This window comes from Lacerta agilis, chromosome 10 (assembly GCF_009819535.1).
Source record: "Lacerta agilis isolate rLacAgi1 chromosome 10, rLacAgi1.pri, whole genome shotgun sequence".
In the NCBI taxonomy this organism is placed as follows: domain Eukaryota; kingdom Metazoa; phylum Chordata; class Lepidosauria; order Squamata; family Lacertidae; genus Lacerta; species Lacerta agilis.
In genome coordinates, this window is record NC_046321.1 from 10,753,608 (window position 1) to 10,767,085 (window position 13,478).

At 41.9% G+C, this 13,478-nt stretch overlaps 1 protein-coding gene across 18 annotated transcripts in view; it reads right to left on the reverse strand.

The window, feature by feature from the left end:
• The window catches only part of C2CD5 (C2 calcium dependent domain containing 5), an 88,614-nt gene extending 78,473 nt beyond the window's left edge, over positions 1–10,141 (reverse strand). For 5 of the 18 annotated variants that reach the window (XM_033161818.1, XM_033161817.1, XM_033161816.1 and 2 more), the window contains exons 1-4: positions 9,951–10,141; positions 2,609–2,695; positions 1,968–2,139; positions 281–376 (exon numbers count right to left, since the gene is read on the reverse strand). In XM_033161818.1, the coding sequence (XP_033017709.1) occupies positions 281–376; positions 1,968–2,139; positions 2,609–2,695; positions 9,951–10,040 (445 nt within the window). In that variant the 5' untranslated portion in view covers positions 10,041–10,141. The remainder of the gene's footprint in view (positions 1–280; positions 377–1,967; positions 2,140–2,608; positions 2,696–9,950) is intronic. The other 13 variants (XM_033161833.1, XM_033161820.1, XM_033161822.1 and 10 more) reach the window with 5 other exon arrangements.
• Positions 10,142–13,478: the final 3,337 nt, after the last annotated feature.

Below are 13,478 nucleotides of genomic sequence, written 5' to 3' on the forward strand. Positions count from 1 at the left end.
ATAAAGCGAGATGAGCGCCGCAACCCCAGAGTCGTCCACGACAGGACCTAACGGTCAGGGGTCCCCCTTTACCTTTAAGTAGACAGCACCCTCTTTATTTACATAAATAAATCCATCCGCTTTGAATCGGGGATGGAAACAAACAGGCAGCCTCTCCTGGCACTTGCATTCTGCACTAACTGACTATTTTCAATCTAGAGAAAAAAAGCTTCATTTCTTTAGTACATCACTTATCTCTTTTTTCACAGACAATGTTTTCCAACTATGTTTTTAGACTTACTGCAAAAAAACTTAACTCCACATGATGACTGTCTAAAACGATTTAAATCATTGAAGAGGTCTACTTTCACCACCACATTGATCTCTCCACGTATACCTGTGAAAAATGTGCGAGAAAGTGAGAATTTGTATTAGAATAGAAAAATAGTCTTCCATGATTGCTTTAAATATCGGAATACCATTGTCAGCCCAAAGACTCCCAAGGGGGTTCAGAAGGGTTCAGAATTAATTAAAGAACAGAAAACAATAGATAATCTATTAAAAGATGGTAAAAACAGAGCCACAAAAATACTAAAAATCAAATAAGTACTCAAATGAAAACTAAACACACCACATGGACTGGGCAACGGGGGTACTGGTAGAGAATGTCCTTTCACACATCACCAGATCCTTCCTGACTGAGGTGAAGTAACCTATAAAAGGGCCTGTAATGAAAATTGTAATAACTAGGCAGATTCACTTACCAACCTTCTTATTCTTATTACTGTATTCTTATTCAGTATTTTAATCCCAAATAGCATTGGAATATTATTTACTCTATGGCATCACATATTATAGTATATCCATGATATACAACATGGAATACAACATGAAAGCTATGAGAAACTTTTATAGCAAATTAAAACTGCTTGGGAACCTGCATCTTGAGAAGATAAAAACAAGCACAGTCTGCAACAGTGTCAAACTGGAGAGTATGTTAAAAACAAATCTAAATAGCTGCAAGAAACCCTCCATAGTTATGTCCTAGCTGGAAGGATGGCGTAAGCCTGATGTCAAGTAAAATTTACTGCTTCAGCATATTGCTTCACCACTCTGTGAACTCTAATTCCATGAAACATGAGTCAAAGCCAGTAAGTTCATCAGGAAACTGATTGAGGAACACCCTTAATGACCCTATGTCATGTGCTGTATCCTTTTTAAAGGAGTACAGATCATTCCATAACACAGGTCTACTTAAAATAAAAGGCATCCCTTCCATAAGTAGTTTTTAAAGGCATGTTTTTCAGAAAATATTATGATGGCAGAATGTAATTTAAAGATTATACCTGGAATTCTTAAAATTATCTTAAAAATTTAAGAATAACTAAAGTGACCACATTAAGAATACGGTGCAGAATTCTTTGATTTGTTTCTAAAATTAATCTAAATTAAATTTCTTTCCACAAGGTTAATGTAGACATCTCGGTGCTAATTGTTTATTATTGTTGGTTTTGCTACTGTTCTTTATAAAAACAGCATAACACACACACACACACACACACACAAACTTAAATTACACAGGGCAACATCCAACTAGATCACTGACTTCTGCGAGTTTACTAACAATGAATATCACCCAAAATCTGCATCACAACAGCAATTACACAGCACTGTTTCAGGTGTTGCTAACATATTATATACATGTAATACTATTTTTGTCTAGATTTTCAGGGATTTAGCATTGAACGATTTCTCATCTCAGTCAGCAGAAGCTATCCCAGTGCTATGATCCAAAGGAAAAGAAAAAATGGCATAACTTTAATACAACCTCTTTCTTTGAAACAACATATTAAACTGAAAGAACTCAACTGATGTCTCAGGAAAACTTAAAACTATTTTATATTTTAAATAGCACAATAAGTCCACCTCAACGGTCCTAAACGATTTGCCAAATAAAATATGTTTTAAAACAATGTTAAAAATCTCACCATGTATTGTATCATAAATTGGAAACCAGCCAGAGATAACTGTAGCTGCTTCACTGTAGAGGAGAGGATCAATATCAATGTAAACTTTTCCAATGGCATCATTAGCACTATAAGTATCATGATCAAGAACAGTTATCTGCAGAGGTTCATCTTGTAGATCTTCATCATCCACCTAGAAAATAAAAGTACCGTATGGAACTTCAAAATTTCACAAGGCAGAATCTGCATTAACAAAACCTTTATTGATTTAAAATTGCTAGTTTAAATTCCCTGTGGAGCATACAATAAAGATTAACATGAAACTGTTAGGGGTCTCAAAAACTACGAATTCCAAATGGTTCTACACAAAGCAACCATGTTCAGATGACCACTACAAAACATCCACTTCTGATTTTCAACTATCGGTCGTTTGTTTTTCTGACTGAAATGGGAACTGCAATTAAGTTTTTGCTGCAGTTTATCTAAACAATCCAAAATCAGAAACCAGTTTGATGATCTTCTCTCTTTGGACAAACCAGATTAAACTAAGTACATTTTGTGCTGATTCCGACAAGATGAGGAGCTGCTGTTAGTTAAAAATGAACATTCTTTGGGCCTACTCAATAATTTGCTTCTAAGTCTACCTTTTTTGTTGTATTTACCTCAAATTTAAACCATTCAGAATTCCATTGAGGATTGAGAGATTTGGGATACACATCTGTCTTAAATGTGGTGTTTCCAAACTTCACCTGAAAAATATACAAAAAAATTGACAAATTGAAGCAAAATCTTGTTCTCCACCTTTTTCCAAAACTTACGCTTTTAAAATAAAGTTAATGCCATGCAATTGCTTTCAAACATTTGACAGACCATGGCTACATGTCTGTAAAGGTGGGCCTTTAAATATGATTGCCCTGACTTAACACTGTGAGTTCTTTGAAATTACAGTATAAGGCTGGGGAGGTGAAAATTTTAGTCCTGGTATGCTAATTCACATAGCAACCCCAACATCTAGATTGGCTCAAAGTTCCAAACCTGATAGTAACCAGCTTACATCTTCAATTCCAATGCAGCTAGTAACCAGCTAGCACTTCTATTCTTCAGCAGATAGTCTGTTATACCTTCTAAGAGACAACAAAGAACAATGCAAAGGCTAAGAAGAATCTGGAGATGATTGCTGAATGCACATGTGAAAAAACAATGTGTGGTTTATGGCAGAACAGGGAGAATGAGGGGAAATGAGTTGGTGTGAAAGAAAATGGTTCTGCTTATATGGGAGATGAAAAGTGGGCTAGACAGTGAAAACAATATGCCTACTGTACAGTGCTTGTGGGTGTGCATGCTTGCAGATTCTACAAATAATTATTGAACATGTGAGCAAGTGAAGGACTTCACTTGTAGATTATATAGTGAAAAATGAAAAACAAGGCAGAAAGAAAATTAAGATGTTCTTTGTGGAAAAAATGTAGAGCAAGCTCCCTTCAGTATTCATCTCCCAACCACAGCCCCATCAATACACATGTAAACTAATGTGTAAGATGGAAAGTAAGTACTAAAGCTCTTTAACATGTGTAAATTTCTAATAGATGCAACTTTGAAATCTTTAGGATTCAACTCATATTTAATCAAAAAGACCCACTATTCCAAAATTTGAGAGGTGCTTGTCTGGAAAATTAGCCAAATTAGAAAATTTCAAAGCAAACACACAGCTTTGATTACATAGCTAAAACACCTTGGGCTTCCTCCCTCAAACAACCATGAGATTGAAGGGCTTCTCATTCAGTTTTCTACCTCTCAGTCTCCCTACCTTGCCCACAGAACTCTGCCTATCTCTAGGATCTGTAAAAGGCCCTAGAGGCAAACTGTCCTAGACTTCCGGTTGATCGCGGAGCCACCATCAGTTGCAGGTCCGTTCAGTGGAGCGGACCTGAGTGCTGCAGGGACGGGGGCATGGTCGTCCGGGGGGCACCAGAAGTGGGCTCCTCCCTCCCCGGTAAGGCTCTGTTTTGAGCCCCCGAGAGCGAGGGAGTGGAAGCCCTGGCGCATCGGATATTTTGCTTTCCCTGCCTGCGCGAAGCTGCGGCACTGAGAGGTTTAGCGGTCAATTCTTCCAAAAAGACATGGATTAATTTAAGGATTGATTAAGAAAAAAATAATTGGATTACGGGTGGTGAGTTAAAAACGGAAGTCGCTCCCACCCATGGAGAGAAATAGAGAGCAATTACTTTGCCTGAAGGCAGAGAGATGTTTAGGAAATATTAAACTTCCAAAGACTGAGTTGTTTAAACTGAATTCGAACTGAGAAAAAGCCCTCCATAAACTGGAGCCGGGAGCCCGAAGGGTTCAGCAAGCAAATGGATGTTACAAAGAATTTCTCTACCCTTTGAAGGATCTTAAAGAAATGTGGACTGTTCCCTCCGTGAGAGGGGGGGGGGACAAGACTTATGTTCAGGACAAAAGAACTTTAAAGAAGATTCAAGGGGGAAATTTGCTCTCCCAGTGAGAGAGGGAGTACATGATGTTTATTGGGAGGCAAATCCAAGGGGAAACAGGATTGTTAAATGTTGGGGAAAAGATAATTTAGGGGGCAGGCAGTGTCCAGGAATAAGAGAATTTGGGGGAGGGACAGCGGGGTGGAAAGAGGGAAGTGAGGCTGTTAAGAGAGGAGAGAGTAGGAGTGGAAGCTGTAAGAGACATTATTTTGGGATTGTGCAACAGGAATTGAAATTGGAATGTCCTATGGAACTTGCTGTATTGTCTGGGGCAACCCGGGTCCAGGGAAAGGCGGGTAGAACTTGTGGAGATTTTCGTTAAAAAATGTAATGTATTGAAAAAGGATATGTCTTTGGAAATTAATTTTAGGCTAAGGGGTTAAAAATGATAAATGTGGAAGAAAATAAGAATTTAGGGATATGATATAAGATGTAATATGAAAATTGCTACAAAAGTATTAAAATGGACTCAATGAGGAGGAACCGAGGAAGTCTACACAACAATGTATTTTTTAATTATGGAATATGAAGATGTTTAATTTGTTGTTAAAATTTATAAAAATGAATAAAATTTTCATTTAAAAAATAGAGACAAACTGTCCTTTACCTTCCCCCATGCTTTTGAACATTCTATAGCTAATAGCTTAATTCACTCAGGAGATAGAATGTCCATAAACATTCATCACATTCCTATGGCTCAGCCAACATTGTCAGAAGCTTCATAACTGCTACAATTGTGCCCATTATTCATCGGTCTACGTGTTGCCTCTTTCATACTAGGCTTGACGTTTGCAACACAGGGGTTTATCTTATTCTTATGTTACAGGGGGTGGCATGTTAAGTCAAAATCATGTATAATCAAAACAACCCCCTGGAACTACCCCTGTGCAAGCAATCTTACCTTCCAGAGCCAGCACAAGATCTCGCAAGGCCATCCAAGATCTCATGAAGGCCTCCAGAGCTCATGAGAGTGTTTCTCAGAGCCTGGTAAGCAAGGCACAGAGCTCAAAGGCTCTTTCTGCACTTGTTTTTTTTTTTTTTTGAATCACAGCTAATTTAAACAGCTGAGGACAGGGAAGAATTAGTATTTCTTTTGAAAACCTCAAAGAGAGATATCAAATTGTAGCATCCCACTTGCAAAGCAGACAACCACTTGCACAAACGTGAATTCTCTTCTCCCCTTTGCAGTTCCCCACACTCCTCCAAAATATGCTCCAGATGGCTTAGGTGTCTCCAGAACTACCGTAGTTTGGAAAGGCATGGGGGGGGGGAGGAGAGAAGGGAGTCCCATTATGTCTGTTGGTGAAATGTTGGCTCTCACTTGAAGAGACTAAAGGTTACTTATTATACAGTATTTCCTTTTCCTATTTGTATAATTGGAACACAATCAGGAAAGAGAGGGGAACCTTTCAGCTGACACAAGTCTTCCTAATGTTGGAAAGTTTAGGTGCATGTTCAACTCAGAGAACATGCTCAGTTTTTTCAGATGGCCACAAAGATTTCTGCAACAGACTTGTATCTGACCTTTCAGACATTGCAAAGGCTTGACATTGGGTTTCCACCCACTGCATTTTGAAGAGCAGAATACAGAACAGTGGCATTCCACAGTGTAGTAGTAGTATTTAACATGGAAGATTAAAGGTCAGTATTTTAAGCACACTTTTGTACGAAAGTAAGTGGAATTAATATATTTCTGTGTGATTATTTACATACATACATAATTTTATTTGTATGTGGGCTTTCCGCAGTCTACAATTGTCATAGAAGTTTATAAACAGCTAAATAATGTGAACAACCATGCCTCCTTCAAGGTGGCCCAAAATGAACCCTCTGGTAAAGTTGTATTCATTACCAAATACACAAGGGCAGGCAAAGCCTCTCAGCTGGCTGTCACCAGCTAGGACAAAAAGTCAGGAGAGAAAGCGGTTGACAAGACTTCCCCAAGTACTTTGATCACAACCTCAGGTGAAATCCATCACCCATGCAACTGCTAAGGGGACATCCTATACAGTTCCTGAAACTGGCCTGTTATCCAAGACAGATCATATTTCAAGCATGTCACAGTGAGCAATATTTGATTCCAAAGAATCACAGTCATCCAGCTGTATCAGCTTCCTGTCTTTCCTAAGCAGCACTGCCAGATGGCATTCTGCAGTTGCAATATCAGTGGGAAATATTTATTTTGCCACCAACACCACCATAAAATGAGCTCTTAAATGGGCTTTAAACCACATTTGGTTCACAATTGTGTCCTGAATTATCACCAAATGTGCTCTAGCTGACATTGCAACTGATTTTAAAACAGTGTAAATGAACAAACAGTGGATAACAGAAAAGACTTAAATCTAGTCATCACCTTTTTTTGCAAAGGCTCTTTGTATTTAACACCCACATGAATTCCCACATCACAGAGATGCCCTGATGGAGGAAAGTGGTACCTACGTAGATTTCTACTTGTATGCCCAGGTCTCTGCACTGTCCAGGATTACATTTGCATTAAAGTTAGTGTGCCAGCTGCACCCATACCTTGAGATGTCTGATTTGGCCAGTGACACAAACCTTAGTTACATCCTGTTTGGATTACTCTAATGAGCTCTACACAGGGCTGCCTTTGAAAGGTGCTCAGAAAGCTGCAGCCAGATTGTTGACCAGGGCTGGTTATAGGAAGCATATGACTCTTTTACTACAACAGCTTCACTGACTGTTTCTAGGCACTATTCAAAGTGTTGGTTATCCCCTTATAAAGTCCTACACAGCTTAGGTCCAGGCTATCTGAAAAACTGTATTCCCTCAAACAAACCTCTGAGATCTTCGGGGAGGCCTTTCTCTTGGTCCCACCGCCCACCCAGGCATGCTTGGCAGGGGCATAGGTGAGGGCTTTCTTGGTGACTGCTCCTAGACTTTGGAGCTCCCTCCTCAGAGAAGCAAGACTGTCTCCCTCCTTGTACCAATAATTTATGGGAGAATTATTGATATGCTTTAAATAGAATTAAAACTGTATACACACACACACACATATAATCTATCGATGTTTCATAGGTTTTTAATTATTGGTTTTTTCCCTATGTTTTTAGCAGTTCGTATTATTATCTGTAAGTTGTCTTGGGTCCCATCAGGGGAAAAGGCGGGGCATAAATAAATTGCTGCTGCTGTTATTATTATTATTATTATTATTATTATTATTATCATCATCATCATTATTTCTGAACATTATACAAGGCTTAAAAACACAGAAGCTCTGTGAGGAAAAAGATGGCAAGCATTCTCCCTACAATAAGCAGGCATAATAAGTGCATTACGTATAGCAGTCTGCAAAGCAATTATTAAAGGCACAATAATTGTTATATGTGAGAAACTGACAACCCTAAACATGTCTATTGTCAATTTAGTACAATGAATATAATTTGCTTACATATGAGAGATAAAATTTCAGGCTCTTGTTCATTAAAGAGGTAGGAAAAAGCCCATCAAACATAGTCACCAGGACCACAAAACCAGTTTTCAATGCCTGAACTCAGTTCAGGGACACGTTAAATAGTAAAGACAGTATTTCTGAGTATGAGCCAAGTGTTGTTCCACCACTACTGAAGAAACACAACCAACACCTATCTATAGCTAATAAAAGGAAAGCATATGGTACAAAAAAAAGGAAACGACATTTCTCTTTTTTTAAACTAACCATTGGAGAAAACAATTCCTTGAAAAACTACTTCAAATATTACAAAATTCCTACATCAAACCACTTTCATGCAGACCTTTTATACCAGTATAAGAAATAAAAATCTTCATGTAGACTACTATGTGCAGCATACTGGGCAATTTCATACCGGTATATTATGTTTCTATACAGGTAGACGTGTTCTCCCTGTATGTGTACTCAAATATCTGTAACACACGTTTCTGGTCACATGCAAATACACATGCCAAGAGTGGCTCTAGCTCTCTGCCATAAGTGCACTGGCAAACACACAAGCATCCAGCACACAAGCCGGGAAAACAAGTAACCATTTACAGTATATCAGGCCTGCATGACATGCAATTCACCTAGCTGTATATAATCCAGCAGCCATGTCCTGTGAACTACAAGGTACTTGACAACTACTGTTTGTTCAATTCTAGGCAAGAACTGAACACAGATTTGATCAAGAGGTTGGAGCAACAATATTTTACACTTTTTAGTTTAGAAAAGGCATGGAAGAGGACAAAGACTCTTCCTCCCCCAGTAGCCAAGCATACATCAAATGGGCATTTCAGGGGGCTGGACTAGATGACCCACTGGGTCCCTTACATCTCTGTCATTCTATGTTTCAATGAAATTGCAAGACAATAGATTTTTGGTTGGATATTAGGAGATTAATGGTAAGAGGGGCAGGTGGGACTCATCAACCTGGGAAGGTAGCCCATCTAGGAGACGGAAAATTCTAATCCTAAACCTCTGCTGCCTTGTGGGACATCTTTGGGAGGAAAAAAAAGGTTAAGGAGCAAACACTACATAAATTCGGAGTGGAGTCCCTAAGACAGTTGGATGGTGCCTTGTACGCCTCCTTCCACCAACTCCTACAGCCAAGCTGGTGCCAAACATCAAACATATTGCTCTGCTTTCCTTTGGACCACGTCAGTGAGGCTGGGGGGGGGGGGGAGAGATCTTGTAATCTGGGCAGCCCAGGACCTTTATATACACTGCCCAGGCTGGGGAGGTCACTTTGGTGCTGCCAGCACAGGAGTTTGACTTCACCACTGGAGGTGCACTCCATTATATCTTGAGACACACAAATGTCAACAATAGAGAATATTGCTGTAATAACCTTACATATTATCTGATTAAGAATATACATTCATGCTCGTTTTCTATTCAACTTGGCCCTTTATAAAAACTTTCTTAGAATTTTTATACAGTATCATTATTTTCCCTTTTCATATAGTGTATTCACCAATGTATGTGCTTTTCAAGTCGCTTGGGAGACCTTTCTGGGTGACAAGCGACTAGCAAGTTTAATAAACAAAATAAAATAAATGCATTTTTGGCACCTGCCAAAAACATCATTGCTTATACAAGTTGAGGTAATTCTAATTTGTTTAAGTATGAAAGCGCATTACCAAAAAAAACATAAAACAGTAATAATAATAATCACAATAATAATCCACCACCTTACAAAACGGGCTAAAACCACCTCGACTTCCCATGCACCTGGGTAGTCTAAAAAGCGGGTAGGCGTTTTTTGTCTTTCTACGCATGCGCGGGAAAGGCGCCTGCTGGACCTCAATAGGCAGGGAGTTCCGAAGTTCTTCACAAACAGGAGGCGGGCACCGCGCGGCGCAAGCCCCGCCGGTCGAAGCGCCGAGGCGAGACGACCTCGGAGGCACAAACGGCCCCCGATAAATCAATAAATGCGAAGAGCCGCTGCGGAGGGAGCAGGTGTATTGACCGGGGCCGACCCCTGAGGGCTCCCCTGACGAGAGACAGATACAGAGAGAGAGAGAAGCCCCCTCCCGCCTTCCCGCCCCTACAAACCTCCACGAAGGCGTCTGTCAGGTCACTGGCTCGGTCCATGACGGGCAGGTGCCGCCCCGCCACAATCTTGACCTTCAGCTTCCCGGGCATCTTCCTTTCGCCTCAGTCTCTTCCTCCTCTTCACCTTCCGCCCGCGGCGGCTGAGGTAAAAGCCCGAGGCGGGCGGCCCATAGAACCGGGGCTCAGTCAAAGGAAAGCGGTGGAGGGGGGGCGCAGAGAGAGAGAGGCAGAAACGGTGTAAACGTCGCCCGCGCGCATGCGCATCCCCCGCGCGCGCACGGGCGCGAGCCGAAGGTACCCTCCCCGAGCGTATTAAGCACGAGGCTCTCCGCCGCTTGGGTTGCGGCGGCTCCCCGCGCCTGCGCACTCGTTGAACAACATCGCTCCTCTTGTTCCCTTCACCCCCTCTCCCAGATGATTTTCCTTCGCTCGAACCCTGTTTTCCCTGTGTCTGCGCGTGCGCGAGGGAATGCGGTTACGACGGGTGATAAGGGACTATGGCGACTTCCGCGCAGCCGCGTTAGCTTGCAGGCCTGTTGCCTCGGCGCAGACGCATTAGCCGGCTAGCTGCCTCGGCGCTCATGGGCGGGGGTCGTTTTAAATAAATTGTTTTAAGTGATTCCCGGGCCTCCACCCATTGAACCGCTTGTTTTGGGGTGGGGAGAAAGGGTCGCGTCCTCCCCGTAAACCCGTTATTTAAAACGGGGCGGATAAAACGCGAGCCGTCGGTGGAGGCCAGAGCAGTGCCGAGCGCCTAGTCGTCGATAGGAGGCCTGCTTGCGGTTGCCAAGGTTACCTTCCCAGGCTGCGAGGGAGAGCACCGAGATGCAGATTGATGGGCTTTTCCATGCCTGCAAGCGCGGTTTTGTCGCTGCTGCGGCTGCAGCTGTGTTAAAAGGCCTCTTCACAGCCTGGAGTTGGGATTCCTAGCACACCTCTCTCTCCCTGTACGAGTCTAGACCTGCAAGCCACGTCGATTTTTGCTCGGCCTCCTCACGTCTTGGTTGACAGCCTAATCCTAGGCTTGAAGATTCCATTGAAAGATGATGTTCTGTAATACCGTGTGTTTTGTAGCTGTCTTTTTGGGCTGCGGTACCTGGGCATAAAAAGGGACGCAGGTGGCACTGTGGTCTAAACCACAGAGCCTAGGGCTTGCTGATCAGAAGGTCGGCGGTTCGAATCCCCACAACGGGGTGAACTTCTGTTGTTCGGTCCCTGCTCATGTCAACCTAGCAGTTCAAAAGCACATCAAAAGTACAAGTAGATAAATAGGTACCGCTCCAGCGGGAAGGTAAACGGTGTTTCCGTGCGCTGCTCTGGTTCGCCAGAAGCGGCTTAGTCATGTTGGCCACATGACCCGGAAGCTGTACGCCGGCTCCCTCAGCCAGTAACGTGAGATGAGCGCCGCTCGTGTCCGACTCTGGGGTTGCAGCGCTCATCTCGCTCTATAGGCCGAGGGAGCCAGCGTTCGTCCGTAGACAGCTTCCGGGTCATGTGGCCAGCATGACAAAGCCGCTTCTGGGCATAAACCCCCCTGAGTTCAATAGGACTTGCTTTTCAGTTACCTGTTGTCAATATTTGCACTGTTAAATCTATTACCAAGTCTAGATATGCATTGACTTTCTGTTTATTGCACACTGAAAACAAAACCTCTTAGTAACTTTCTAGCACCTTAAATTTAAACACTGGATGCAAAGGCTCCATGTTTCCTTGCGGCTTTAGAAAGCTGACTTCTGGTGTGTCGGGCCTTACCTAGTGGTGGCCAATAGCAGGCAGCCGTCTTAATTTCCCAGAATGCTCCAGAGTGATGCATTGGTGTGGAATTTAAATGGCCACTTATGGGATGCAGTCAGTGACACATTGACCAACCAATGATCTATAACCATGGAGGGGGGGTTAGAAAAGGGCCAAAGTACAATTAATTGGGGGTGGCTTTGCCTTGCATATTAGATTTCTGAAACTGGAATTGCAATATAGCTCACATTCCAAGTCCTTTTAACTTCGATGGTCTTAATTTTAAATTAGTCAAATAAGAATTACTCTCTTGCTCCCCCCAATATATGTAAAAAGTGCTGCACCTTCAAGTAATCACAGGGATCCAGCAATGAGCGTACCCTCCTTCTGATGCTGCATTTGAGACTTAAGAGATTTAGGGTATGTCCAGGCAGGTATTTATTGTAGAATTGGTGCTCCACATAACAGCGTTAGCTAGTTTACTCCCCCACTCCATCCCCCAGTTTAATCCAGATTTCCTCTTTCTGGGGGAAATCTGGTATGTGCTAATGACCATTTGTTATATATGAAAAGCCAGTTTAGAAACACTATATTATTATTAATCATTATGCTGGTGGTCCAACCATCCTCCCAAGAAACTCAAAGCATTATGCATGGTCTCTTCATCTCTTAACTTCACAACAACCCCATGGGGAACGTTACACTGGAAAAGAAAGAGAGTGCATTCAATATATCCTCCCATCCAGTAGAGGCTGATCCATGAAACGTGAATGGGACTCTGCCCCACCAGTCTCAGCCTGCCTTCCTTCTTACACCTGATGTGGGTTTGGTTCTGCCTGTCATTACCTCTGGCTCTCTCTACTGTTGGTCTTCCTAATTTCTGCCCTAACAATCCTGATGGGCAGCAGCCTCCATGGCTCCTGTCAACAGAAAAAAAACACTTCATGCAGACCCTTGTTCCTCAAAGCTTGTGCCACAGTCCTATACAGATCTAGGCTTAATTCCCATTGAACTTTTTGCAACCTGTGGCTGAGAAAGTACGTGTAAGATTGCGCTCTAAAATCTGTTCATCTTTAAGGTGTCGAAATACTCTTTGTTCTGCAATAGAATGACACAGTCTTCTGGATTTTATTGCTATAGAATCATTTATTGACAGTTTATAACTTAATTGTACTGACAAGCATTAAGATTTCAATGGATGACAAGGTAAGTTTCTTTAACATTAACACAATATTGCTATATTGGCCTATCAGCTGTGAAACATCAGGCTTATTTACCTCTTGAAGGGTATAGAAGAGGTTACAGCCGAAAGACAGTTACCATTTTGGTAAGAATAGCACTTTTGATTCAGTTTCTTTCATCTTCAATGGGATAAGATAATATATATTGTTCTCTGGCACCCACCCGATTTTATCGTTGCAACAACTGGAGGTAGGTTAGGCCGACAGATAGTAACTAACCCAAGGTCGCCCATTGAGATTCATGGCTAAGTAGAGACTTAACTCTGGATTCCCAAGGCCTTAGCCATGTGTTTTAAGTTGGGGGGGAGGGCTTGTAGTATTAAAGTCTGAAAACATTTATATATATATGAATTACCTTTGGAGTACGGTGCTCCCAATATTAACAGCATACCAAAAGCAAAAAGCAGCTTTAGGACTGCAACTCTATGGCACACAGAATATGTGGCAGAGTATGGTTTTTGTTTGTTTTGCATTTCTGTGTTTTTATATTGTCAACAGACTTGTGATCCTTAGATGAGAAGTGGTATAGAAATTTAATTCATAATAGAATAAT